We start from the raw sequence: 27,667 nt of genomic DNA on the forward strand, positions 1-27,667 counted from the left end.
CAAACATAGGGTAGCTGGAAATGAAAAATGTTTGCTTTTAAAACAATAGTTTAGATGATTTATAAAAAAAAAATTATTGTCAAAGTCAGGAAGATCTAAGTTCAAATGTGATCTCACAAATTTAACATTTCCTTGCTGTGTGACTCAGCAAGTCACTTAACCCCAATTGCCTCTGGGGAAAAAAAAAATTATTGTTCTTCAGTCATGTCTGATTCTCCATGATCCCAGTTGCAATTTTCTTGGCAAAGATATTGGAATAGTTTGCCATTTCCTTCTCCAACTTATTTTATAGAAATTGAGGCAAATAAGATTAAATGATTTGCCCAGGGCTATATAGTTAGTACACATTAGAAGCGGGATGTAAATTCAAGAAGATAAGTTTTCCTAATTTCAGGCTGAATACACTATTCACTGCACCCCCCAAAATTTGGCTCCTCTAAAAAAATATTTCAATATTTATTGTTTTGTAACTTTAAAGAGTTACTTTGGTTTACATGCATATTAAAGTGAGCAAGGAGTTTTTGTAAATCATGCTCTGAAAATGCTCTCAAAAGATCAATCATTATATCTTCATTAAAAATTGTTACTTGGAATATCAATAATTTGATTTTTAATTGAAAAATGTTCCTATTAAATTGAATTATATAATTTAATTGAATAAGCACACATGAGGTACAAGTTTATGTAAGTCTCAGAATTATGTATATGGAGATAATATATATATATGCATATACATATGTACATAACTTTGAGACAAGCAATTTGTATCAAATAAACATGACAAATTATTATGATGAAAACATTATTCATATTTTTGACCTGTGACCAAAATAGCCATTCAACTCTTGTTTGAAAGCTTTTCAGTTTAACTATTCAATTTAAGAGTATTTCCCTCTTAGCAAAATAATGTAGAAATATCATCAGACTGCCTTCCTTCTCTAAATATTTATATTAGCCTTGAGGAAAAAACTAACATTCTAATACTTCCTGATTTGGAGCTAATCAATTTGAAGGGGCTGCTTTGGGAAGTGTAGTAGGTGCCTCCTCACTTGAGGTTCTCAAGCTCAGGAGGACTGATCATTACCAGGTACATTTTAGAAAGAATTCTTATTCAGATACATGTTAGACTAGATAGTTTCTGAAGACCTTTCCAACTAAAGACATTCTATGATTCTGATCTGTTTGCTCCATTATTGTTCCCTGGACTCAAGACAACATTTGCTGCTTTTCTGCTAATTAGCTAAGTTGGGCAACATCATAGAGATAGGGGAGGAAAATTGTGGCCTGAGAATGGCTCTCCCTCTTTTGAGATAGTGAATAATTATTGCCAAAGATTTGGCATACTACTTACTATGAGAAGCTGCTGACCCCTATTGTAGAAAAACTACTAAGCACTGTAAATTATATTTTAAGTATTCTATCACCTTTTAAATTTAGATATGGAAATTTATGAAGCATTTAGAATATTAGCACTGGAAGAGACAAAGAAAGCATCTTAGTCCAGTATATTTGAAAACACTTCATACATTCTCTATAGTGGCATGCAGGTATCTATAGTTACAGCTGTACTGTCCAAAAATTATCAATCATTGATAATTGTAACTGTCCCCAGCCAAACATTTCATTATTTTAGTAATAATAGTAGTAATAAGGGGAAAAAATCCTCTAAAATCTTTAATAAGGACAAACACATAATCTTCTTTTGAAATACTTTTCATCCATCTTTCCAACAGGAGAAGAGTTTGGAGAATGAGGAAAAAATGTGGAATCAAAGAACACTTCAGATGTTAAATTATTTACGGGTAAGAAAAGAGATACTGACTTGCTGAAACTACCAGACATTGATGAAATGGCAATTATTAGATTAGCAATCTGTGGCATGTGAGATCCATGAATTCAGAAAACATTTTTTATTATAGCTTTTTACTGACAGAACATATGCATGGGTAATTTTTACAACATTGTCCCTTGTACTCACTTCAGAAAACATTTTTGCTAGCTACCTTAGTTTATTATCTGATCCAATCTTTATTTTAAAGATAAGGAATTTAAATCTCTAAATCAGATATCCCTAAATGTTAGTACTTTCTCTTTCAAGCTACACTGTATTTATTCTCTTTATATTTATTCTGTATATACTTACATAGGAACTTGTCTAATCCCCATAGAATATAAACTTCTTGAAGATATTTGTATCCCTAGTATCTAGCTCAGTGTTCAGCATAATAGGTGATTAATAAATGCTGTTTGATTGGTGGATTGAAATCTTTCCAAGGTCTTGCACAGAGTTAGCTGTATTCCACAGTTCTCCTTACTTTTACTTTATGATATTTTCTACTTTTGCTATTGTCATGACCAAGTCTGGTTATAAGCAAAAATGTGAAGTTTGGCTCCCAATCAATATTACCCTTACCTTCTCCAAGTATATATCTTGTATTCTTCTGCTCTTCTCAGCTTGACAATCAGTACTGTGGTGTAGTTCACTGACAGATGACAACAGGTTAAAATATGATTCCTTTCCAAAGATAATATATAAACAGAAAAGCTTTCCTTATGACTTATGAACCTTACCCCAACCCTTTCAATGGAGAAACAATTGAAGATTCGGTATACCATTTTTGAGGTAATTATATAACACTTAAACTAGTCCTGTGGTATCAGATAGAATAATGATTTTGATATTCCTGAAGTGAAAAGGCTGATTCAAGCCTTTCTTGTTTAAAAGTTTTCAGTTGTGTCCAACTCTGGGTTTTCATGGCAAAGACACTAGAGCGCTTTGCCATTTCCGTTTGCAGTTCTTTTTACACATGAGGAAACTGAGGCAAACAAGGTTAAGTATGTTGCCCAGGGTAACACAACTAGTAAATGTCTGAGGCTGGATTTGGATTCAGGAAGAAGAGTCTTCCTGATTGACTAGTACTTTATCCACTGATGTACCTAGCTGCCCCATTTAAAATCAACTCCTAGCTCCTAGATAGATGTGTGATATTAGACAAATTATTTCATGTACTTAAACCTCAAGTTCTTCATTTGTAAAAAGGAGATAATAATACTTATGACTAGCTTTCCTCACAGGCATGATGTAAGGAAAGCATTTTGGAATTTGAAAGTGATAGACATGTAAACTCATTGAATTTGAAGTCAAGATTTTTACTTTAAATATTGGCTCAGCTACATGTAGTTGATGTTGAGCAAATCATTTAACATCTCTGAAATTCACTTTTCTCTTTTATAAAATGAGGGGTTTGGCCTCAATGAATTCAAAGTTCTCTTCTGACTCTAGATTTTGTGATCCTATTTATGTTAAATTTAAGGGTTTTGTCATTAACTGATATTTTGATAAAATTTAGCAAGAATGTCTATTACTTCTACATCCAGAGATATGTCTATTCTCAAAATTATATTGATGGTGTTTATTTCATACCCTAAAATTTATTTTTGACTATCTTTTTTTTTCTTTTTTCCTTTCTTCCCTTTCTTAGCATTCCAACAAGATGGGATTTGAGTCCTTTAGCCTGATGAAACTCTGCCGAAACAATGACCAAAAGCAAGTTGCTGCCAAGTTTTACAGCTTCCTTGTCCTTAAGAAGCAACAAGTCATTGAGCTTAATCAAAGTGCCCCCTATGCAGACATTATAGCCACAGTGGGACCAATGTTCCATCAAATATGAGCATTGGTGAGAAATCTCAAAGCCTGTGGGATTTCATCTGCAGAAGAATTTCCAACTAGATCTTTCAGTTCTTTGTAGAGTTAAATGTGGAACTAGCTAAAAGTCTATTCCATAGGTGATAGAAAGTCTTCCTATTTTCTACCTCTAATGCCATAATGAGAGATAAAGACTGGAAAGTACATGTGTTGGTAAATGATTAACATAATGGTACAGAGTTATTTTTTAATCATTTGATTTAAAATATTTTATCATTTAACTGAACATTACATTGAACTTTAAATAGATTTACAATGGACAATCAATTTTGTTTTTATCTTTTAAAAGTGTGTCAATGTGTTTAGAAATTATTTCAGAATGAAAGAGAAATACTTCTCTTGTAACTGGAATGTTTTGCATTTATTCAGATTTTATTGAGTTAATTTGCACTTAACTATTTTCTCTCATTTTCCAATGGAGAATGTAATTTATATTTTATGTGCTATAAATGTACATATTTGATTTGCCCTAAGTACCTTATTTTATAGTCCTTGACATTCATCCTCAGTGAATCAAATCACCTGTGTCTTTTTGGTCTACTTGCAAGTCATTAATGTTCCCTGTCTGTTATTTGACACTCTTTTATATTTTTATAAATATTGTTTATTTGAAAATGTCAGCAAAGTAAATACTATTTCTTATAGTAAAACACAGAAACATATTCATTATGTTATCTATGGTACAGGTCATTGAAATAAACATCTTTCTCTTACTGTTTGCAAATTAGCATGTGTAAAATGCCGAAAAGAATATCTAAAGTAAATAGCCATAATTATTCTTTTTTCAAAATGAGATTTAGAAATGTCTCCCTTATACTTTTAGGAATCCATAGGACACTTTTCCCATCCTCATAGCACTTATTAAAATAAAATAAAAATCTAAGACAACATTTAAATGTATTTCCCTATAAGAGTTGGATGGTTTAAGAATCACATTAGAACTGGTAGTGACTCTAGAACACAAAATGTCCAAGCTACAAAAGATGTTAGAGGTTATTTATGTAGCTCTGTCTTGACAGAGCTACCACGTTCCCTACCCAAAGATCAGAGTTAAGGGCAAACCTCAGGAATTTAGGTAAATATTTCTCCCATTTTTAGTTCAATCTCCCTACTTTAAAAAAACAGAAATTGAAGCCTTAGAAAGTTAACCCTTTTCCTTACCCATAAAGCCTAAGTATAAATATCTCCCTATCAGGCTTTGAACCAAAGAAGAAACAAGTAGAAATGGTAAAAAAGGAAAGCCCTCTCTGATGTAGATCCATTTATTCATTGAGTCTTCATGAAATTTTTCATGTGTGCCCCAAATAATAAATATATATATCACCTCATGAGTATATTTTGATTTCAGTATTATAATATTATGAATTAATTCTTTCCCTATTAATAAACTTTAATGCTGAAATATGAAGTGACATTAAACAAATTATATTTTAATTCAAAACTAGTCAGAGAATATTAGAGCTAGAAGGCCCTCAGAGACTTGCTCGTTTTTCATATAAGGAAACTGAGACAAGTATCTTAGAATTGCTTATACTTCTACTTTGAAGCAGAGTCCAAACTAGAACACAGATCTTCATTGAGTATTTTTTCTCTTGATACACAGGTTATCCACTCATTAAGGAGAGTAGTGTACAGGTAAATTTTTCAAATCCAGTTGAAATATAACATTTCAGTTTTCACAAGCCTCTATCCTCTGAATAGTAATGCACAATAAAGATAAGTAATTATTTTTAGATTAAAATCTTTTACTTTATGCTTCCAATTCCCCATTAGCATGATTTTCCTCTCTATTCAATTGGGATTCTGAGTAATATTTATTATTCTAATTTATTACAAAGTCACATGGTCTGTGATGCACCCATGATAATATTTCATTTGTTGCTTCCTCTCTGTCTAGGAGAATGATCGTTGGGAATGCTTATTCCCATCTCACTAGGAAAGCTGCTAGCAGAGACATCTGGGAAGTATAGTCTTTTAAGTTTTTAAAAAAAGGCAATAACAAAAATGGAAGAAGGAAAATTATCAAAAAGGAGAATTTTAAACATTCTTTTTCTATAAAAAACAGAAATTAGATGGTTTTCTTTGGCTAAGTTTTGAATGTTAAAGGTATCTTTATTTAGAGATCTAGGTTAACCTTAAGACAGAATAATATATTTTTAAAAACACTTTGACAAATAAATATAGTAGAGGGCATGAACCAAGGAGGCGCCTAATCAAGTTTAACAAATTCAGAGGATCAAGTCTTTGTTTTTGACATGGAAAATTTCTTCATGTAGAAGGTATAAATACCCCCAGTGTCACCACATTTGAGATGTTATTTTGAAATTAATGATATCATCTTGATGGCATGTGAACTAGTACCCTTGCCCTGGACTTAACTATTAGAACCACAGTGAGGATGTCTGATTGAATCATGACATTTGAAGAGATTAAATTACCTTAAAATACCTGTAATATATTTGAACACAACCTTGAATTTGGCCTTTAAGAGAGCACAAATATTGCTGAGAGGAGAGAAATAGAGGCAGAGGTGTCTGGAAAGCAGTTAGGTATATACAGATACCAGTTTTCTGGAAGGAAGATTTGACATAGCTCTGTTGTGGCTGCTCTATGTGTTCCAGGCAGCCATGCAGCCCTAGGAGAAGAGAAGCCACATTCTCTGAAGCAAAGGAACCAGATGGTCAAAGAATCAGAAATGATTAGAGCCAATACATAGAGGAGGAGAGAGATTCCAGGACTTAGATTCATGGAGAGGAATAAAGGACAAATGCTGAGTTTTCTGATTCCCCATGATCTCTCAGATCTTTACAAAATAGAAATTTTGCACCAAAGATAAAGCAAATTCATCTGTTTTCATAATGTGGGACATCCAACATCCAAAAGATGGTTTGAAAAAAATCCCAGTAACTGAAGTTCACTGACACTGCAGTTCACTCATCATCCCTCCCCCACTTCTCCTACTACTAGCAGTGAGGCTGTACTAGCAGACCCAAGGGCATGACATAGGCTTATATCAAAAGCCACCCTGTACCTCTATTCCCCCATCCTCCTTTCCTGGACCATAGAGATCCCAAGGCTAGGGTGCAGAAGTTTGCTCAGGACTAGACAGCCAGTTTGGTCACAGGGCTTTGGGAGCTGGCCAGGGATTATAATCTGGAAGCATCAGCATTGTAAACCTCTGAATTGCATGGTGCTAGGAAAAATAGGCTTTTACTAGCTGGAACAAGACCAAAGAACTGAGGGAGTGGGACAGGGTCACTAGGATAGGACACCATGTATGTGAAGGGACTATTCAGCACTTCACATAGGGAAATAGTTCTGAACCCAGCTAGAGTCAAGTCTGACCACTGACCACTCACCTAAGCAAGTGAACCATGTATTGCCAAGGATAGAAGAAAACTAAGACTCTTTGAGATCCAACCCCCAAGGAATATAAAGGGATGGGGGAACTGAAAGTACCAAAGATTTCAGGAAGAAAAAAACTGAACGACTGAGATTTAAATAATTGGAAAGACATTCAGTGCTCTTGGATAGGCCTAGCGAATATAATTAAGATGACAATACTCCATAAACTAATCTATTTATTTAGTGCTATACCAATCAGACTCCCAAGAAACTATTTTAATGACCTAGAAAAAATAACAACAGAATTCATATGGAACAATAAAAGGTAGAGAATTTCAAGGGAAGTAATGAAAAAAAAATGAAGTTGGTCTAGTTGTACCTGATCTAGAACTATATTATAAAGCAACAGTCACCAAAACCATTTGGTATTGGCTAAGAAATAGACTAGTTGATCAGTGGCATACGTTAGGTTCACAGGGCAAGATAGTGAATAAAAATAGCAATCTAGTGTTTGACAAACCCAAATACCCCAACTTTTGGGATAAGAATTCATTATTTGACAAAAACTGCTGGGAAAACTGGAAATTAGTATGGCAGAAACTAGGCATGGACCCACATTTAACACCACATACTAAGATAAGATCAAAATGGGTCCAATATTTAGGCATAAAGAACGAAATCATAAATAAATTGGAGGAACATGGGATGGTTTACCTCTCAGACTGTGGAGGAGGAAGGAGTTTGTGTCCAAGGGAGAACTAGAGACCATTATTGATCACAAAATAGAAAATTTTGATTACACCAAATTAAAAAGTTTCTGCACAAACAAAACTAATGCAAACAAGATTAGAAGGGAAGTAACAAATTGGGAAAACATTTTTACAGTTAAAGGTTCTGATAAAGGCCTCATCTCCAAAATATACAGAGAATTTACTTTAATTTATAAGAAATCAAGCCATTCTCCAATTGATAAATGGTCAAAGGATATGAACAGACAATTTTCAGATGATGAAATTAAAACTATTTCCACTCATATGAAAGAGTGTTCCAAATCACTATTGATCAGAGAAATGCAAATTAAGACAACTCTGAGATACCACTACACACCTGTCAGATTGGCTAAGATGACAGGAACAAATAACGATGAATGTTGAAGGGGCTGTTGGAAAATTGGGACACTGATGCCTTGTTGGTGGAATTGTGAAAGAATCCAACCATTCTGGAGAGCAATCTGGAATTATGCCCAAAAAGTTATCAAAATGTGCATACCCTTTGACCCAGCCGTACTTCTCCTGGGCTTATATCCCAAGGAAATACTAAAGAAGGGAAAGGGACCTGTATGTGCCAAAATGTTTGTGGCAACCCTTTTCATAGTGGCTGGAAACTGGAAAATGAATGGATGTCCATCAATTGGAGAATGGTTGGGTAAATTATGGTATATGAATGTTATGGAATATTATTGTTCTGTAAGAAATGAACAACAGGAGGAATACAGAGAGGCTTGGAGAGACTTACATCAATTGATGCTGAGTGAAAAGAACAGAACCAGAAGATCATTATACACTTCAACAATGATACTGTATGAGGATGTATTCTGATGGAAGTGGATATCTTCAACATAGAGAAGAGCTAATCCAATTCCAATTGATCAATGATGGACAGAATCAGCTACACCCAGAAAAGGAACACTGGGAAATGAGTGTAGACTGTGAACATTGGTTTTTTTTGTTTTGTTTTGTTTTGTTTCTCTTCCCAGATTATTTTTACCTTGTGAATACAATCCTTCCTTTGGCAACAACAACAACAACAAAATTTGGTTCTGCATGTATATATTGTACCTAGGATATACTATAAGATATTTAATATGTATGGGAATGCCTGCCATCCAGGGGAGGGGGTGGAAGGAAGGAGGGGAAAAACTCGGAACAGAAGGGAGTACAAGGGATAATGTTGTAAAAAAAATTATGTATGCATATTTACTGCCAAAGAAAATGTTATAATTATAAAAATTAATTTAAAAAAATAGATAGATAGATAGATAGATAGATAGATAGATAGATAGATAGATATAGATATGGGAATGCCTGCCATCCAGGGGAGGGGGATATGGCTTCCAGAGTTAGTAAATTAGCTTAGCCATTTATGAATCAATACTGCAAAATAAAAACAAATGATTGCTTGAGGAGACAGCGGACCCTATGGAATTTGAGGAGTACATGGCACCACAACACATTGTTCCTAAGTGATTTAAAGATAAATGAGAATTATGAGAACAAAATTTATTCTCTTCACAGTAAAATAATGAACCATAGAAAAGCTTGAATATACAATGGGAAGCCTCACCAAAGAAATAAAGGAAAGAGCAATAGATTAGAAATACACATACACAGAAGTAAGAGACAATCTAGAAGAGAAGCAAAAGACTAACATAAATATGCTCATCATCCAAGCAAAACATTGAATTCAAAGATAGAATGGTCAGAGACAACCTGAGGATCATGGATTTTCCAAGAGAATGTGATGCAGCAAAAATTCTTGACATCATGATGAAGGAAATAATAGGCGAGAACTAACTATCCAGAACTTCTGAACATAGAAAATAAAATTTCTTTTTTTGATATTTTTCCCAATTACATGTAAAAACAAAATGAAATTTCAATTGAATTCACAAATCACCAAGAAAAAAAAATCCAAGGCTGAAAACTCCAAGACACATAGTGATAAAATTTAACAATTCAATTTAGAAATAATTTCTATAAGCCATCAGGAGAAAGACCTTCAAATACAAAGAAAAGGATATTTTAGTAATGCAAGACTATTCTGCACCCACTAGAAAAAGGAGGAGGGAATAGAATAATATGTTCTGAAGAACAACAGAGTTCAGTATACATGTAACCCAGGATAACCTATCCTGCAATCTGAGCTTAACATAAAGATGGATATTCAATAATAAAGAGTTTAAAGTAGTTTTAGAAATCTCTTCAGAACTGAAGAGATAATTTTCCTCTCAGATGCAGCAGGTAAGAGCCATAACTGCTGTAGAGTGACAACAGAAAGAACAGTAAGAGACTTTTTTCTAAATGTACACAAGGAGTTGGGTAAAGGTGAAAATCTGGTAAAGGTGACAATAAAGAGGCAAACAGGATATTACCACTTTCAACATCTTGCCTACAGATATATCAAAGCTATTTTTGTATGTTACAGCATGAGAGGGTACATAAAAGTGGAGGAGAGGAGAGGAAAGTAGAGGGATAGAATGGAAGGAGGGATGTAAGAGTATCAAATAAAGAACTAACAATGAAGAAAAGGTGACCTCTGCAGTTTCAGAAAAAAAAAAAAAAGAGCCCATAGGAGAGTGGATGAGGAGGAGGGCAGGGGGGAGGGGGGAGATTAAAAAGAGGGAAAAAGGAAAGAAGTTTTACTTTGAGGGTAGGAGATAGTTCCACTGATGAATGCTCCTATGAATGAAGAGAGAAATAGATGGTCTTTGAAGGAAGATGAGGACCTTATACTAGATGAGGTCTGGGAGGATTTGGTGTTTTCAAAGTCTATTTACCCTGGGAGAAGAGGAGTTGTAATTCCTGGAAGCAACTGGCACCTGGTGGAATGGAAAAGCATGGATGTGGGAGGAGATTTCCAGGCAAACATTAAAAAAAGTGAAGACAGGATATAGCTGTATAATTAGGGAGAAAGTAGAGAAGGGCCTCTACCATGAGGTTGTGTCCTTTCTTACAACTGAAATACCTGACATTGTTCTGGAAAAGGGAAGTCCAAGGGAAAAAGTCCTATAAGACAGTGGCAGAAAGCACCTAGAGGGGAGAGCATAGAAATGTATACCTTTAAAGCTTTGATTGCATGAAGAACTTATAGAAAAGAGACAGACCAGATAATTATAAAGATCATGAAATACAGAATGTGTTTACAATTAACACAAAGACAAATAATAAAGAGAGCAAGAGACAGATCCTTCTTGGAAAGAGATGCAAAACAATGATTTTTTAAAACTACTGAAGAAGACTAACTGAAGGGGAAAATAGAAAAGAAAGATATCAGACAGGAAGAGGTGATCAAAAGTGAGGAGAAGGGAGTCAGTGGGGAAAGGGTTACCTAAAAAAAATTAAATTAAAAATGACATTCACCCTATGAAGGTATAAACTTTATCTTTGAGGGGTGAATATATCAAGTAACTTTTTCCATTCTTTCTTTTTTCCTGTGGGGTAATGGGAGTCAGTGATTCACCCGGGGTCTCATAGCTAGGAAATGTTAAATGTTTGAAGACAAATTTGAACTCAGGTCCTCTTGACTTCAAGGCAATGTTCTATCCACTTTACCATCTAGTTGCTCCAGCTTTCTTCTTTCAAGGGAGCTTCAGTCACAGAGTAGTATTAAATCAGGAGGCGTATGTTTGTACCCGGAGAATGCAGAAGAAGAGTTGTTTTGACTATGGACTAAGCTCTAATATCTTTATCCTTGTTTTCTGTTAGGTAAAATGAAGCCTATCTTATTTTCAATAAATAGCTAATTAAAATGTTTGTATGAGAGCAAAAAGTATTGTAATTTTTTTCTAGAGACCTAAACCCACATTAAATTCTCATGTTCCCAGGTAAGATCAGTCCAATGAATGATTTGGGACATACCCCCCAAATTGAATTTAGTTTGTATAAATCCAGAGCTGAGGTTCTGGGTCATATAACATATAGTAATATCAAATTTTCAAGCTAGAAAGTTTTATCACATTTATTGATTTATCTATTCCTCAAGTAAATCTTTGCTCCCATTTTACAGTTATTGTTTTATTTTAAAGAATACAGATGAGGAAAAATGTTTGATGAGGAGGTAGAATGAAAAATTATAATGAATGAAAACAAATTTCTGGGTTTATGTTAAAGGAGCTTGTAGCAAATAATAAATACCTTGTGATACTAGAAGATATAGAACTAAAGGATAACAGCAAAAAAAGAAGTGTTGTGGATTGAAATTTAATTCTCTCAGTGCAGGATATGAGAATAATAGAACTTTTGAAGTGGAGGGGATTTCAGAGGCCATGTACATCAATACCCTCATTTTATAGTTATAGAAACTAAGGAATAATGTGAATCCAAGCATAGATTTAGATCTTAGAATTACTTTAGTTCATATTCCCCCTCATATTACAAATGGTGAAACTTAAATCACTATTGATTAGAGATACTTTGAGGTACCACTTCATACCTCTCAGATTGGCTAAGATGATAGGAAAGGATAATGATAAATGTTGGAGGGGATATGGGAAAACTAATATATTAGTGCATTATTGGTGGAGTTGTGAAATGATCCAACTATTCTTTAGAGCAATCTGGAACTATGCCCAAACTATGAAACACTTTGATCTAGAAGTGCCATTACTAGGTCTGTATCTAAAGGAAATCATAAAGAAGGGAAAAGCACCCACATGTGCAAAAAATGTTTGTAGCAGCTCTTTTTGTGGTAACAAAAAATTGGAAAAGGAGCAGATGCCCATCAGTTGGGGAATGGCTGAACAAAATGTGGTATGTGAAGGTAATTGAATATTATTGTTCTATAAAAATGAAAAACAAGCTGATTATAGGAGGCCTAGAAAGATTTATATGAACTGATGCTGAGTGAAACAAGTAGAACCAGGAATACATTTTATACTATAAAGCAAGATTGTGGGATGCTCAATTATGAAAGGCTTGGTTCTATTCAGTAGGTCAGTGATCCGAAGTAATCCCAACAGATTTTGGATAGAAAATGCCATCTGAAACCAGAGAAAGAACTAAGGAAACACGTGCTATGTTCACTTCTTTTTTCTGTTTTGTTTTTTATCTCTCACATGGTTTTTCCCATTTGCTCTGATTTTTCTTATCCAACGTAATTCATAATACAATGTGTATTAAAAAAAATAAACTAAAAACAAATGGGGAAACTAAGGCCAGACAGGTTAAGTGACATAAGGAAGAATGTCCCACAATTAGTTGTTGGGTTATTTGTCACATCCAACTCTCTGTGATCCCATTTGGTGCTAAGTTGGCAAAGATACTAGAGTGGCTTGCCATTTTCTTCTCTAGGTCATTTTACAGATGAGGAACTGAGGTAAAAATGGCTAAGTGACTTGTCCTGAAATTAAATTTGAACTCAGGTCCTCCTAACTCCAAATATTTATGTTTGGGAAGGAATGATTAAAAAAAAATAATAGAATTTAAAATGAAAAGTTGTCTTTGAAAAAACAAAAATTCAGAGCTGAAAAATATCTTAGACACAGAATTTAGAATCAGAGCTAAAAAGAATATTAGAATATACAGTGTCAGAACTTAGGAAATAGAATTAAGAGATGGAAAGGATCTCAGAACAAAGATTGTTAGAACTGGAGAGGACCTTAGAACTCAGAATGTAAAAGATGGGAGACTTCAAAACAAAAACTTGTAGCAAATAATAAATACCTGGTGATATTAGAAGACATAGAACTAAAGGATAACAGCAAAAAAAGAATTATTGTGGATTGAAATTTAATTCTCTCAGTGTAAGATATGAGAATAATAGAACTTTTGAAGTGGAAGGGATTTTAGGTGGAAAAGACATCAGAAGAAAGGCTGTTTAGAACTGAAGAGAAACTTAGAACTCAGAAGATGAGAGGTGGAAGACATCTGTAGAAGATATACCAGAAGAGAAGACAATGTGCTACTATGGGGAAAACCTAGATCTGAAGTCAGAGCACTTAAATTGAAATCCCAGTTGTGTTACTTAATAATAATTAAGGAGCAAGATCTTAATTATTACTCTTTCATAAGTCTCTTCACCTTTTTGAAGGTCTTAGTTTCCTCATCTGTAAAATGAGAGGGTTGGACTAGATGACTTTGAAGGTTCCTCTAAGTTTCCAAATCTATGATCCTTTAGCCCTAGTGATCAAAGAATCCAACCCTCTATTTTACAGATTTGATTCAATAAGCATCGGGTGCAAACTATGCTGGGCTAGGTCTTGGGAATATGAAGACAAAAATGAAAGGTCTTTATTTTTAAAAAGCCTATATGCAGTTTTATCTACAATGTGAAATCAACATATACATAGAAAAATAAATGCCTTTCACTCTTTCTGTTATTGTTTGCTCACATTTTGTTTTCTTTCTGGTTTTTTTTCCTTCTTGATCCAATTTTTCTTATGCAGCAAGTTAATTGTATAAATATATATATTGGATTTAACATGTATTGGACTACCTGCCATCCAGGGGAGGAGGTGGGAGAAAAGAGGGGATAATTTGAAACACAAGATTTTGCAAGGGTCAATGCGAAAAAATTACCTATGCATATGTTTTGTAAATAAAAAGCTTTAATATTACAAAATGAAAAATAAATGCTAAATATATACAAAGTAATTTTCTGTCCTCATCCCAAATTTGTGATTTTATTAGTATAAAGCACATATGGTGAGAATCTCTATTACTAATAATCTTAAGAGAGTTGTCCAGTCCTGTAGTCTCTAAAATTTTTTGAACATGCACACCATCAATAAAAAAATTGCTACATACCCTCAATATGAGTAAATTTACTGATTTACAAATTAATAACATGTATTACTATAATAATAATTATGTGCAGTATAAAACTTACACAAAAATAGTAATTTTAAAAGGATAAAATAACATTTTATTCTAGAGTCAATAGAGAACTACTAGAATTTATTGAGTAGGAGAATGACATGAAAATCCCTCATTTTAAGAAAATCTCTTGGCAAGTATGTGGAGGATGGATAGCAGAGGGGAGAGACTTTAAGCAGTAGTTGTGAGAGTAGAGAAGAGAATGAAAGGAAAGCTGTTGTGGGGGTAGAAATGCCAGCACTTGACAATTGATTTGATGTGATATGAGGGAGATAATGAGGAGCTGAAGATGTCATTCAGATTGTAAACTTGGATGACTAAGAAGAAAATGATGTCCTCAATGGTAATAGTGAAGTTTGGAATGCAGTAGGTTTGGTGGAAAAAATAATATGAGAACAATGATGATCACAACTCTTGAATACTTCTCATCCTGTGAGATTTACTGCCCAGAAAAACAAAAAGTGGGGGAGGAAGAGAGAAGTCTTGCTCATCAGTTACTTCCCTGACGGGCAGGGAAAGAAATGGGTATGCTGTATGGGGACGGAGACTGTCCCAAATAATGCCTGTGATGTTATTGCTGTGCTTAGGTTTGAGCTGCTGAAAGAGGCTGACCTCTGAGTCAAAAGCCTGAATACGTCAAGGTATTTGGAGACATCTGTTTTCCGGAGCTAAGACCCAGCAAGCAAGCTATATCCTGGACTTGGTGTAACAACTATCCTTTGCACTCATATTCCTGCAAAATGTATTGATTTGACTAGCACCAGGTGTTCTCTGAGGGATTTATTATTTTCATGTTAATAAGTAATTATTTAGATTTGTTGGAGCTCCCTTGTTTCCCAGGGACTTGAGAGCCATAAACAGCTAACATGCTGTAGCAATCACCTCTCCTGATACCTTTGTTTGTGTAAGTGCTAAGTGAACCAAATCAGAGGCTACCCTCCTGTTGCCACAATGATGACTCTGGTTCTGTCCCTGCTGAATGACCACAAGGTTCAATGACTCTAAAGATTTGAGACAATCACAAGATTCAATGATTCCCACAGGACCCAACAACAGCTGTATTGTCCCAAGAAATGCCAAGCATGGGAATTGCTTACCCGAGACCTAAGAATGACGGTATTTGGCTGTCTTTTTGTGGTTTTCAGGAATAAATATAGTACCCCTGCCAAAAGCCAAAAGGTTTCCTCCTGAGGAGGACTCCTTGCAAACATTTTCTCACTTTTAAATTAACCTTCTGTTTGATTCTTAATGGTCCTGTCTCTAATGCACTTTGTTTGTTTCTGGCTATTGATAGATTAGAAACTTGTTCTGGTCCATTTGAAACAGATAAGGAGCTTGTGTCACAAAGGGATTGAGAAGAGTGGGAGAATGTCAAGGGTGATAAGAAAAGTCATACTATGTTGGAGGCAAACTCTCAATGGACTATTTCAGGGAAAGTGGGATGAAATACATCTTCCTAATTGCTCTTCCTCTATGCTTTGGAGGTAGCTCATGACCTACCACGGACTCCAGGCCACTGACTCAAAACATGGAAAGGTTAAGAAGAGCACCAGCCCTGAAGTCAGGAGGACCTGAGTTCAAATCTCTTCTCAGATTCTTAGCACTTCTTGACTGTGTGACCCTGAGCAAGTCACTTAACCCCGATTGCCTCAGCAAAAGAAAAAAAGAAAATTCCTATAAGTTCACAAAAACAGTTCTACGGCAGAGGAAGAAATTGAAGCCAGGTTGTCCTGACTCTGACTACTTCTTTGTCTACTATACACATGCTATCTTGCTCTCAAATTAATTTGGGGATTCGGGAAGAAGAGGGAGAAATATTAGCAATCAGGAAGAAGAGAGGACTAGGAGTGAGGCTTGAAGGAAACTAGGGACTCCAAGAAGTAAAAGAAAAAGGTGATATTATTTTTGGCAAAGCAAATCTATTGTTTGTTTGTTTATTGTTTATCCTTAGTTCTCAAAGAGGACCAATGACATCACAAGCATGATGTCTTGAGTTATGTATTAAATGGGTGTGAGGCAGAGCTCAGTAGAGTCATCAATTTTCCCCCTCTTCCAGAATCATCAGAATCCAGTGGCAAGACAAAAGTCATGATGGCCTCGGATAGATTGTATCAAGACAAGAGAAAAGATGGAGAGTTATATCCACAGAATATCAATCGACCTAGTTTGGCTGAAATGTAAAGTACATAGGAGTTGAATGTTGAATCAGTCTAGAAAAATAAATTGGAATTAGCTTATAAAATGACACTAGAAGGATATGTATTTTATCTTTTGGGCAATAGGGAACAACCATAGCTTCTTGAGTCAGGATATGACATGATCAGATGCTTTGGGAATAGCAATCGGATGGTTATGTGGAGAATGGATCAGAGAAGGGAGACACAAGCTAGGAATACCGATTGGGAGTCTATTACACTACTCCAGGCCTATGTTAGCTCTAGTATCAGAAAACCTGGTTTAATACGGACTAATACTTATTACCAAAATAACCTTGGACAAGTAATTTAACATCTTCCCTTTCCTTTTTCCCTTCCCCTGGATTTTCTCCTTTTTCTCCCATAAATTGAGGAGGTTGGTCTTAATGATGTATAAGGTCCCTTCTAACTCTTCATCTCCGATCCTATGATAGGTGATGAAGGACTGACCTAGGATGGTGGTGAAGCGAGTAGAGAGAAGAGAATTAATAGAAGAGATGATGTAAAATTAACACCAACCTGCCAAATAATTGGAGATAAGTTGAGGGATGGGGAGAAAGGCAAGGGAGAGAGATAGGTACCGAATCAATTGTTCAACAAGCATGTATTAAACATTAATTATGTATCAGGCACCAAACTAAGAACTGGTGACAGAAAAAAAAAAAAAAGTTTAATACAGCCCCAGTCCTTAAGGAGCTCACATTTTGGGGGAGGAGACAATTTGTTGTGGTTCAGTTGTTTTGATTGTGTCTGACTCTTGGTGGCCCCATTTGGGGTTTTCTTGGCAGTTATTGAAGTGGTTTGTCATTTCCTTCTCCGTCTCATTTTGCAGATGAGGAAACTGAGGCAAGTGGAGGTGAGTGGCTTGCTCTGAATCACAAAGCTATGGTTTGAACCCTGGTCTTTCTGACTCTGGGCCTGGCACTCTATACACTGCCAAGAAAACCCCAAAATGGGATCACAAAGAGATGGACGCCTAGCTGTCCAGGGAGAGCTCAGAGACATACAAGATACATACAGAATGGATGGAAGGTGGTCTTAGAGGAAAGGCACTGGTTTCTGTGGAAACTGGGAAAGACCCACTGCCAAGAGTGGAATTTTACCTGCCTTGAAGGGAGCTCCAAGGAGGCGAGTTGGCAACAGTGGCAAGTGCTATAGAGAAACCAAGAAAGATGAGGTTGAGAGAAGGCCTTTGGGGTTCGCCGGTGACCCTGGACAGGGCAGTCTCATTTGGATGATGAGGCCAGAAGCCGGATCACAGGGACTGAGAAGTGAATTGAGTATAAGGACCTGCGGAGAAAGTTTTTCCTAGCAATTTGAATGTGAAAGGGAGAATGAGGAAAGTGAGGCTCAGAAGTCGCGGAGCCGGATTGGGATGCTCAACTACAGATGTCAAGCTGAGAGTGCCTGGGTCAGCCCTCGTGTTAAAGAGGGAGAACGGAGACTTCCCAGAGGAGGTGAGAAGTAGCAGGGCTGGGATTCAAACCCGGTCCGTTTGTGGACAAACGCGGGACCTCCCCCCCCGCCGCCGGTGTAAGCTTTCTCTCCTCCGCGCTACAGGTGAGGCGGAGATCGCGTTTCTCGCGTATCCCCAGAGATGCCACAATTGAATGTTCGCTCCTCTGCTGCGCCTCCGCCTCCGCCAGGTACCCACTATCTCTTTAAGAGGAAAACCGAAGACGGACAAATTACGCAGCTGCATGTGAACAGCCTGGCTCAGCCCTCCCTCCAGCCGGCTCTCCCTTCCTCCTTTCCCTCGCTGCAGCCGAGCCAGCCACCTCCAGTAGGCGCTCCCGAGAGCGGCTCTGCTCAGCCGCAGCGGAGCAGCCCTGGCAGCCGCTGCTATGGAAGCCGAAGCAGGTGATGGGACGAGCCCCTGGGACCGCTGACCCCCGACCTCCCCTCTCCTCTTCCCTTCCGTCCTCTGCTCTCCCTTCGGGCCCCAGTGCGGCCCCGGGCCGGGGACACCACCCAAGTCTGCAGAGGGCAGAGGGTGTGGTGGGGGAGGGGAGAGACCCCGGCTCCCCGCCTCGGTGTCTGTAGGGAAGGGACGTGCCCCCGGGAGGGACCACTGGCTCTGCCCCCTGTTGATGGGGGCTCGCCCTCCTGTCTCCTGGGCCGCAGGTTGCTGAAGCGGACTTGGCCGCCTGCGGCCGCTACTGCAGAGGCGCTGCGCCAAGCGGGGCTGAACCGTGCGAGCCGGTGCGGGCCGCCGAGCGGACTCAGGTGAGGGGAAAGGGGCTGGGGACGGGCTGGGGTGCGGGGGAGGGCGGGGGACATTGCGCTGCATCACTGTGGGAGGGAAGCCTGCGGCCTCGGCGGAAAGCGGGGAGGGGGGAGAGGGAGCTGCGGTAGAATCCCTCAGAGAACGCTAGGCCCGGGAGGGGTTAGTCGTGACTCATCCTCCCCCTCCCCTGCCCCTCCATTCCCCTGCATCCCCCCTTCTCCAGACCCCCTGCAGCATAAGCAAACTTAGTGAGGAAGGCAGTGCTGATTGGGATGCGCAGATTAGCGGGAGTGTGTGTGTGTGTGTGTGAGTGGGTGTATGTGTGTATAGGAGGGTGTGATACCCCCTCCAGAGATGGTTTCTGCCCTCTCTCCTTGCCTTCCCCCTTCTGTTTCCCCCTCATTCCCCTAGCGTAAGAAAAACTTAGGGAAGAGACAAATGCTAATGCAATGGGGAAGGGCAGAAGGGGCGGGTGAGGAGGGGGCCCCAGAGAGAGGAGGGAGTGGAGGCCTTTGGTCTTGGGGCAGGGATAGAGGAGTGAGGAGTGAGAGACGGCTCGGAGAGGGGAGTGGGTGTGTAGATACAGAAAAGGCTGGGAAGTAGGGGTTAGAGGGTAATAACCCTTTACCCTCCCCCCCAAGGTCAGTGCTTAGAGCCATCTCCCAAGAGGAATCACTTGAGGCTCGGGGGTGGCCAGGCAAGCCTGGGAACATCCGGTTCCTTTCAGGGTGTCCTCAAGGCTTGCTGTCTCCCGGAGGGACAGGTGAGGAACCCCTCCCCCAGATCTTTCCCAGGTCCTGATGCTGATCTTCCTGTGTTCCTATTCTGGGTCCTTTTGACAGATGCTGCTCTAATCGTCTTTCCCAGATTTTCTTTCCTTCTTTGCACAGAGGGAGGAGACCCCCACTTAAAACCTCAGAGGACATTGGCTCTGGGGTCGGGACTCATCCTACAGGACTGGAGAAGTTTTGGGTGCGGTGGGATGTAGAAAAAGCACAGGGTTGGGAATCAGGGTACTTGGGTTCTAATTCTGAGAATTGCTCTATTAGTCATGTGCCTTTAGCAAGGAATTTTCTTTCTCCGGACTGCATATTCTCCACCTGTACAATGAAAATATTGGATCAGATGATCTTTGTAAATACTGCCCAAGCAGGTCCTGAATCTCCAGTAGAGAAGAAAAATGTCTTCTCACAGCCCAAAATTTAAACTTGGGGCCTGTTGCTTGGGTGGTTTCTGTATGAAACCCACCTAAGGTCTGAAGTTGCCTCCTGGTGAAGGGCTGACCTTGTAGGCCTAAAAAGAACAAAAGAGATGCCCTGACATACATGCAACCCCCTTTCTTTCCTGGCTCTCCTTTTCTTCTTCTCTCCCTTCTTTTCCATCAAACCTAGAGCCTTACCAGTCATCATGTTATTGTGCCTTTCTTAAGCACCTCTGGGAGTTGAATAGGGGAGGGGGAAAGGTGGTATAACCCACACACATACACACACACACACATACACATACACACACACACATACACATACACACACACATACACACACACACTTGTCTTTTCCAACCAGAGCTGATGGTGTTTCTGCTAAGAGATAATGAAGGCTCAAGTCTGCCCAGGAGGCAGGAAGCTGAGGGACAGTAATAGAATATTTCCATTGCAAGGGTTTTGACAGAGCGAATGTAGAAATACCTCCCTGTGCAGGGGAAGTTTCTTGGAGCATGCCCCAATAAACCTTAGGGACCCTGTCTTCCACAGAGAATGAAGGAGCAAAGAAGTTGGGGGGAGGGGAAGGGAGAAATGAGTCATTAAGACTCCAATTTAAATGGTGAACACTTCTTCAATAGCGCTCCCAAAGAACATTTAGTGAAACCATTTCCCCATTGACAGATTTTTAAAATCTGTCTCCCGTTCTACTCTCTCCCCAAAGCAAGATGTTTCCTTGCCCTGGATCTTTTCTCCCAAGGTGTATTTTTTTCAATACTTACCAGGGATTTGGGTAGGTAGCTTATAATGCTTTGAACTCTCTGTCCATGATAGTCCTTGCTCAATGCTGGAGAAAAATGGGGCCAAGTTTTTGCCACACCAAAAGAATGTACAAACCTAGTTGTGCTGGTGGCTGGCAGATGTTTTTTGCTCCCCTCAGAGGCAGCACAGCGTAGTGGAAAGAATATAGAATATTGTCCTTATATCAAAGGGCCTGGATTAGAACTCCATCCCTGCTATGTACTTACCTGTGGTCACACACTTAAACCTATTTGTGCCTCTTTTTCCTTATTTATAAAATGAGCAGGATGCTCTAAAAATTTCCAATAATATTTGGCATTGATCGTTGTGGAAGTACTTTACAGGAGAGGCAGCGTGGGATGACAGGTAGGGAGCTGGTCTCCGAGCCAGGAAGACCTGCATTCAAATCCTGTCTCTGTATCACACTGGCTGTGTGACACAGTTCAAATCTCTTAATCTCTCAGTGCCTAGACAAATCCTCTAAGACTCTTACTAGCAGAAAGGATGCCAACATGCGTTAGAAAAGGGAGTGACCTCATCTAGTAGTTCCTCATACCAAAGAAATCACAGGTCCAGTCTCTTTCCCTAAAATACCTTATATCTGTTATTTTCTTTGAGCTATACTACTCTGTAAGAGAGATAGTATGTCATTATGTTTCCAGGTAAGACAGCTGAAGATGACCTTTGATATTCTCTGATTCTGTGACATGGGACAGATGTCAGACAGGAAAAGAAGCAAATGGGCAGGAACTGAGACATTTATTTGTCTTCAGGCCTATTTGAAAAATATTGGTGAATGTCCTTCTCTGAACTGCCATCACTTCACTGTGACCTTAGTCAGTCACTTCTCTGTGGGCCTCAATCTTCTCATCTGTGGAGTAAAGGAATCAGATAAGCTAGTATTTGATTATTTCTAAATCCCTTCCTGTTTTGTTTTTAACATTCTTACTTTTGAATTCCCCACTGATCTTATGAGTTGAAAAGACAGCTTTGTCCCACGCAAGGGAAAACGGCATTAAGATAAACTGGTCTTATTGTCTGTGTTAAACTTAGGTGGAATCGTATTTTAAACCTCCCCCCTATCTATAGACCAGTTCCTGCTATTTCAAGAGTGATTCCTACTCATATTGGCTTCTTCTATCAGCACTGTCAAAGTAACTATAATGCCTTAGAAACTAACCAAGTTCAAGTTCATGACTGAGCCCCCATCCAAGGAGACATCTTTTTCAGTTCTTGGGTTTCTCCAGTGACAGGATTCCATGGGGGCCCTTGGAGAGCTTGTTCCATGACTAAGTATTGTGATTCCTAACATCAGTCCTCAGGAGGCTAATAAAGCATACTTTGATGCTCAGAAAGTAAAGTAACTAATCTAACATTGGAGGCTATTGTTGTTTGTCCTTCGTTCTCGAAGAGGACCATGGCATCAGGGAGGTGATACTATGACATGTAAGTGAATTGGATTTAAGTGGGGGAGGGGGGCTGTGCAAAGTGACCAGCCTCGATTTCCCCTCCAGAACCACCAATCCAGTGGCCAGATGTAGATCAAGATGACTGGAGAGGACCCTGAATGAAGTGGCCTTTTAAGCTAAAGATTTCAACAGGTCTCAGTTTAACTAAGGATGCACCCATTTAGTGATTAAGGTTAGATAGCAATTGAGACAATGAATCTCCTCTTTCATCTGGTCCAAAAATTCTAAATAAATAAATGAATGTTATGCAGACATGCGCAGATCTGGGATCATCACTTGTGGGAAAGGTATTGTTTCTCAGTTTTCTGAAACCTAGGCCATCAGTACAAGTAGAGCTCATGTCTGCATTTCCCAAGTAGCTACAACTAAACGAAAGTTTAATTTGAATAGCACAAAGCTAGTGCTAATATATTGGACAGGAATCCTCTACAGATCTTCAGAAAACATAAAGTTACATTTGATACATTGCGTCTTTATGCATCTGACACTTCTTATGCGATCAGCATGTATTTAACAAGTGTCTGTTGTGTTCATCAGAGTCATAAAAGAAAAAGTAAAGATCAAATTCAACCTTTTCATTTTGTAGAGGAGGAAAATGAAGTCCCAAGGGGGAAAGAGATTTGTGTAAGTTCATGCAACTGGTTAGTGGTAAATCTAGACTAGATGCAGGTTCCAAGCAGTTCCCCCTGTGCCAGTCTCTAAATTGAGGAACCAAGTGATTGTCCATGAAACACTACAGTGAGAAGTCTCAAACCTAGTTCAGCAGTCAGTAACTGGCTAGGTGATTTTTGGCAGATTGCGAAGGGGATCCGCATTTCAGACCCAGGTTATCTATACAACCCCTAAGGTCCTTTCCATCACCAAGGGAAGAGGATTGTCCTAGCCCCCTCAGTCTCCTCAGTTTTCCCAGGGTAGGAGGAGATACCCCTGAGTTTCCTCAGCTCTAGATTTTTTACATTCCAGTGTTCTTTCCAGTGCTAAATGTTCATAATCCATATTTTGTTTGAGCAGAACTTTCTCTGGTTGCCTCTATCTGCACATGTTCCTATAAGAAAGCCGCTGAGCTTCATTGTGAGATGATTGTTATTCCAAAGTCCCTTCCCTACTTCTTTAGTTTTCTTGCAGTCACGGTGGATAAAAGGGGCCAGAGTTTTATATTTCCTTTCTTTGGCCCAGCAATAGCAGCATCAGTACCCAGGCTCCTGTGCCCCTAATTTGAGATATGTCCTTTGTGCCCTGTTAGCCTGAGCCACTTATTGAAGGGGTAGTTTTTCTGGGGTTGGCTGAGCTGGTGTTGTGGAAGGCTGGGCCATTAAGGCCTTGGCTGGGGACAGTGGTAGGGCCGGGCGGCTTCTCTGAACAAGGCTCTGTAGAAATCCAGCAGAGGTGGGGACTTGGCAGGGCAGCCTGTGAAAGCTGGCACAGATGGCTTCCTCCAAAGAGATGCAAGGAGAGGTTGTCTGGCAACTACTGGCTTGGAGTGGCAGTTCTGTCAGAAAGCAGCTGTCCTGAGGCTGAAGCCTGGAGGTGCTGGAAGTGAACCATGGAAGGGTCAGGGGTAGGTGTGTTGTTGGGGATGGGAGGAAGGGGGATGTGTCAGGGAGGGAGAGCAGAACTAGCCTGACCCAGGAATGTTGTCTATTATAGAGTTTTGGTATTTTAAACTCTAAAGGGCCTCAGAAGATTAGTCCAGGGGCCTCATTTTTCTAAAGGAGGAAACGGAAGCCCACAAAGGGAAAAATTATTTTCCCAAGATCATTCAGCTACCAAAGCCAGCGTTCAAATCCAAGTCCTCTGATTCAAATCCAGTCCTATTTCCAGTGTCTGGAAACTGCATCTGGTTCCCTAGAGCCGCTGCAGAGACCAGAAGGTGACCTACGGGAGGTCTTAGAAAGGATGAGTTCCTTCCCTGCAGGACAATTACCGATGGTTATTGGATAATAGATTCAGGGGACCTTCTGAAATATTTACCAGGGTCCTGGAATTTCAGTTTTGCATTCTGACAAATATTCCAAGAGCTTCTATCTGGGAAGAAAACTCTATGCTGTAGAGGAAACAGAGTGGGATAATAAATACATAGTCTCTCCCCTTGAGGAACTCATGGTCTAATCTGGTACCCATATAACTGGAAAAGCACAAGGAAACAATGTCATGAACCCCTTAGGGAGAGACATGAGAGTCTATCTGAAAGGCTGTTAGGGAAAAGAAGGACTGAATTTATTCTACTTGCTTTCTAAGTCTAGACCTGTGGGCAAAAGCCACTGAGAGACAGAGATCTGAACCCAGGGTCTCTGATTCCATTTCCAGAGCTTCTCCCAGCTCTAGTCTATCATTCGGCATCTTTGTGGTAGGGCTTATCAGATTCTGCTGTCTGGATGGATAAATAAGTAAATAGTTTAGTTAATGAATTAAATAGAGGATAAATCACAATCTCTTTGAACCTCACCCTTTCTCAAATGGGCATAATTCTTTATGGGTGAAGTGGGAGATGACTGAAAAAAAATCTAGGTAGGAAAAAAGAAAAAAAATTATGGTATGGCACTTGGAAGCACCCATTAATACAAGTTCTGTTTGCCTAGTCTGTTCTTAGTTATGTGTATTTTAAAGGGTGGAGCAGTTGCTGTTTGCCCATGGCTGACCTTTTTTCAGATTACCTGGCAGCTGGTTTTCTTCTCTGTGGCTTTCTGGCTGAATTGACTTGGTCCCAAAAGTTTTTCCTGAGATATTTTAACTACTCTGTCCACCTCCTCCCCAAACCCAGCTTTGCCTTCTACCCTTGTAAGCTGGCTCCTAAAGTTTTCCTGCTGTCCCACCTTCCCACAAAGAACATCATCAGATGTCCTGTGTAACTGGCTCATTAACAGATGGAAGTCCAGGTGTAGAATGTGGTCTGGAGCTCAGAAATGGACTTGCAGGGAATCAGGGAGAACTGAAGAACTAGCATCAGTGCAGCTGGTTAGCTCATGAAGGTAAGGAGTCCAAAAAAGAAGATGGGTTGGTCCTTTGCAGATACCAATTAGCTTTTCTCTGTTGGCCTCCTCTTTCCATCCCCCACAATTCTTTGCAAATGCATGCCATTAGTCACAAGGAAAACTGCTGTGAAAGTGGATGGATGATTCAGAGCAGCTCAACCCCACTACAGGAGGCACCATAAAGTACCAGACTTGATGAATGTGAGCCTGGGAGCATCTATCCATCCATGCACACAGACGTGTGTATGTGGTGAAAATGCATCCACTGTTCTGAGCATCAGTTTCAACAACTGTAAATTAAGGGGGAAAATAATTGTTCTGCCTCTGTGAAGGGAGTTGTGAGTCAAATATTTTGCTATTGAAATGTGAGATATATTGATTAGATTCTGCCAGTTACTCATTATGTTATCTAGGGTGAATCAATTCCTTTCTCTGAACCACAATTAAATTTTGACATAAGGAATCCTGAAACACCCTACATTTTTTCAGAGAACCTTATACTGTTTGTTAATAGATGTTAAAAATGATAGTTTTAGAGGATTTTATTATATTTATTATATCAGTTTTATTTTATTATATTTATTATATCAGTTTAGTTAGTTTGAGCTAAAGGGTTCTACCACCCTAGAAAAGTTTGAGAAGTACCAATCAACATTGTCCAATGTCCCTTCATTTCTGGCGTGCTAGTACTTTTTCATATACCCACACATGTGTTTTGTGTATGTGTGCATAAGTCTCTGAACTAGCTCCATCTCAGAATTAGTCAGACATTTAATTGATTGTGCCTGGGCCAAAGTTTTTTTCCATGGTCTAATGGAATGTCGATATTCTCAGGAAGAGCTACTAATAGTCCGAATGGGATCTGTTGACCCTTCCATCATTTTGTGTTACTGTCTGTTCCCTTATTCCCAGAGTTGGTTGTTTAAGGTGCATCTCTTGATATATTAAGTGGCCTTTATGAAAGCACTTTAATAAATGAGTCATAGCCAATCTACTATGCTGTAGTTTGTCCATTCCTAGCTACTGTCTATCCCAGGTATCCCATATCCCCTGAATATGTTGAGATTTTGGATAAACTCTAGAATTTGGTTGAGATTGTAGCTGATATGTTATTATATGAAAGGAAGAACCAGTTCTAGGATTAGGCTCTTTTAAAATATGCATATTCTCATTAGAAAATATTTTTTAAAATCTAGCATTTATCTCTAATTAGGCAATCAAGTGCTAGATGTGCTCAAGAATAAGTCTACACATTTATACTACTTTTTGGTTATAAAGCATTTTCACATAGATTAGATTGTCTCCATTTTAAATTTGGGAAAAGTGATTCTTAGAAAGAGAAAATGACTGTAGAATATTCTGTTTAACCTAGGGGTATGAAATTGTTTTTTAAAATATTTGATAACTGTATTTCAAAATAATTGACTTTCTATGAATTATTCTAGATATTATTATTATCATCTTATGTAATTTATTTTGTGAATTTCAAAACACTCTGCTGAGGAGAAATCCAGAGGCTTCATCATACTGATAAAGGTGCCTATTATGGGAAAAAAAAAGATTATAAATATCTGGTTTAGAATCATGAACTCAAAGGATAGGACCATAGAAGACCTTCAGATTTAACCTTCTCAAATGTCCAAGGTCCAATAAATCATAAAGTTTAGAACTCAATTCTTTTGACTCCAAGTCTATTTTTCTTTTCATTATATGATGTTTCAGGAAATCCTGTAATCAGGAAGACCTAAGACCAACCATGGTCTCCTGCCCTCCCCTCATAGAGTTAAAATCAGCAGAGATGGCACTGTGAACTCTGCTGAAAAAACAGTGGCCTTGGAGGCGATGAAAAAAAGATAGAAAGATACATCAAAAATAAGAAAATTTGTGTGACAGAAATCAGATGTGGTTTGTGGAAGGAACCTAGAGAAACTGGCAAGCTGTAAAGGAATACAGTGTGCCAAGCATGAGAGAATTGGTTTCACACCTCAGTTAAGATAGGAGATGTTGATCAGCATAGACCAGCACCAGACTCCTGAAGCCCCAGGACAATGAAAGGAAATAGATGGGCCTGGTTTCAACACTGCTGTCACTTAAATCCAATTCACACGCAAGTCAAGACATCACCCATTACTTTGTGATGTCATTAGTCCTCTGAGAAG

The 27,667-nt window shown here is 38.7% G+C and overlaps 2 protein-coding genes across 9 annotated transcripts in view; both read left to right on the plus strand.

The window, feature by feature from the left end:
• RAD21L1 (RAD21 cohesin complex component like 1) overlaps positions 1–4,416 on the plus strand; it is a 34,568-nt gene extending 30,152 nt beyond the window's left edge. For all 3 annotated transcript variants that reach the window (XM_074292846.1, XM_074292849.1, XM_074292848.1), the window contains 2 exons: positions 1,734–1,802; positions 3,483–4,416. In XM_074292846.1, the coding sequence (XP_074148947.1) occupies positions 1,734–1,802; positions 3,483–3,671 (258 nt within the window). In that variant the 3' untranslated portion in view covers positions 3,672–4,416. The remainder of the gene's footprint in view (positions 1–1,733; positions 1,803–3,482) is intronic.
• A 14,160-nt stretch (positions 4,417–18,576) lies between these two features.
• Positions 18,577–27,667, plus strand: part of SNPH (syntaphilin) — a 37,959-nt gene continuing 28,868 nt past the window's right edge. For 3 of the 6 annotated variants that reach the window (XM_074292852.1, XM_074292854.1, XM_074292855.1), the window contains exons 1-2: positions 18,577–18,698; positions 18,963–19,064. The gene's annotated coding sequence lies outside the window, so the exon portion shown is untranslated. The remainder of the gene's footprint in view (positions 18,699–18,962; positions 19,065–27,667) is intronic. The other 3 variants (XM_074292850.1, XM_074292851.1, XM_074292853.1) reach the window with 1 other exon arrangement.

This window comes from Sminthopsis crassicaudata, chromosome 2 (genome assembly GCF_048593235.1).
Source record: "Sminthopsis crassicaudata isolate SCR6 chromosome 2, ASM4859323v1, whole genome shotgun sequence".
Classification (NCBI taxonomy): domain Eukaryota; kingdom Metazoa; phylum Chordata; class Mammalia; order Dasyuromorphia; family Dasyuridae; genus Sminthopsis; species Sminthopsis crassicaudata.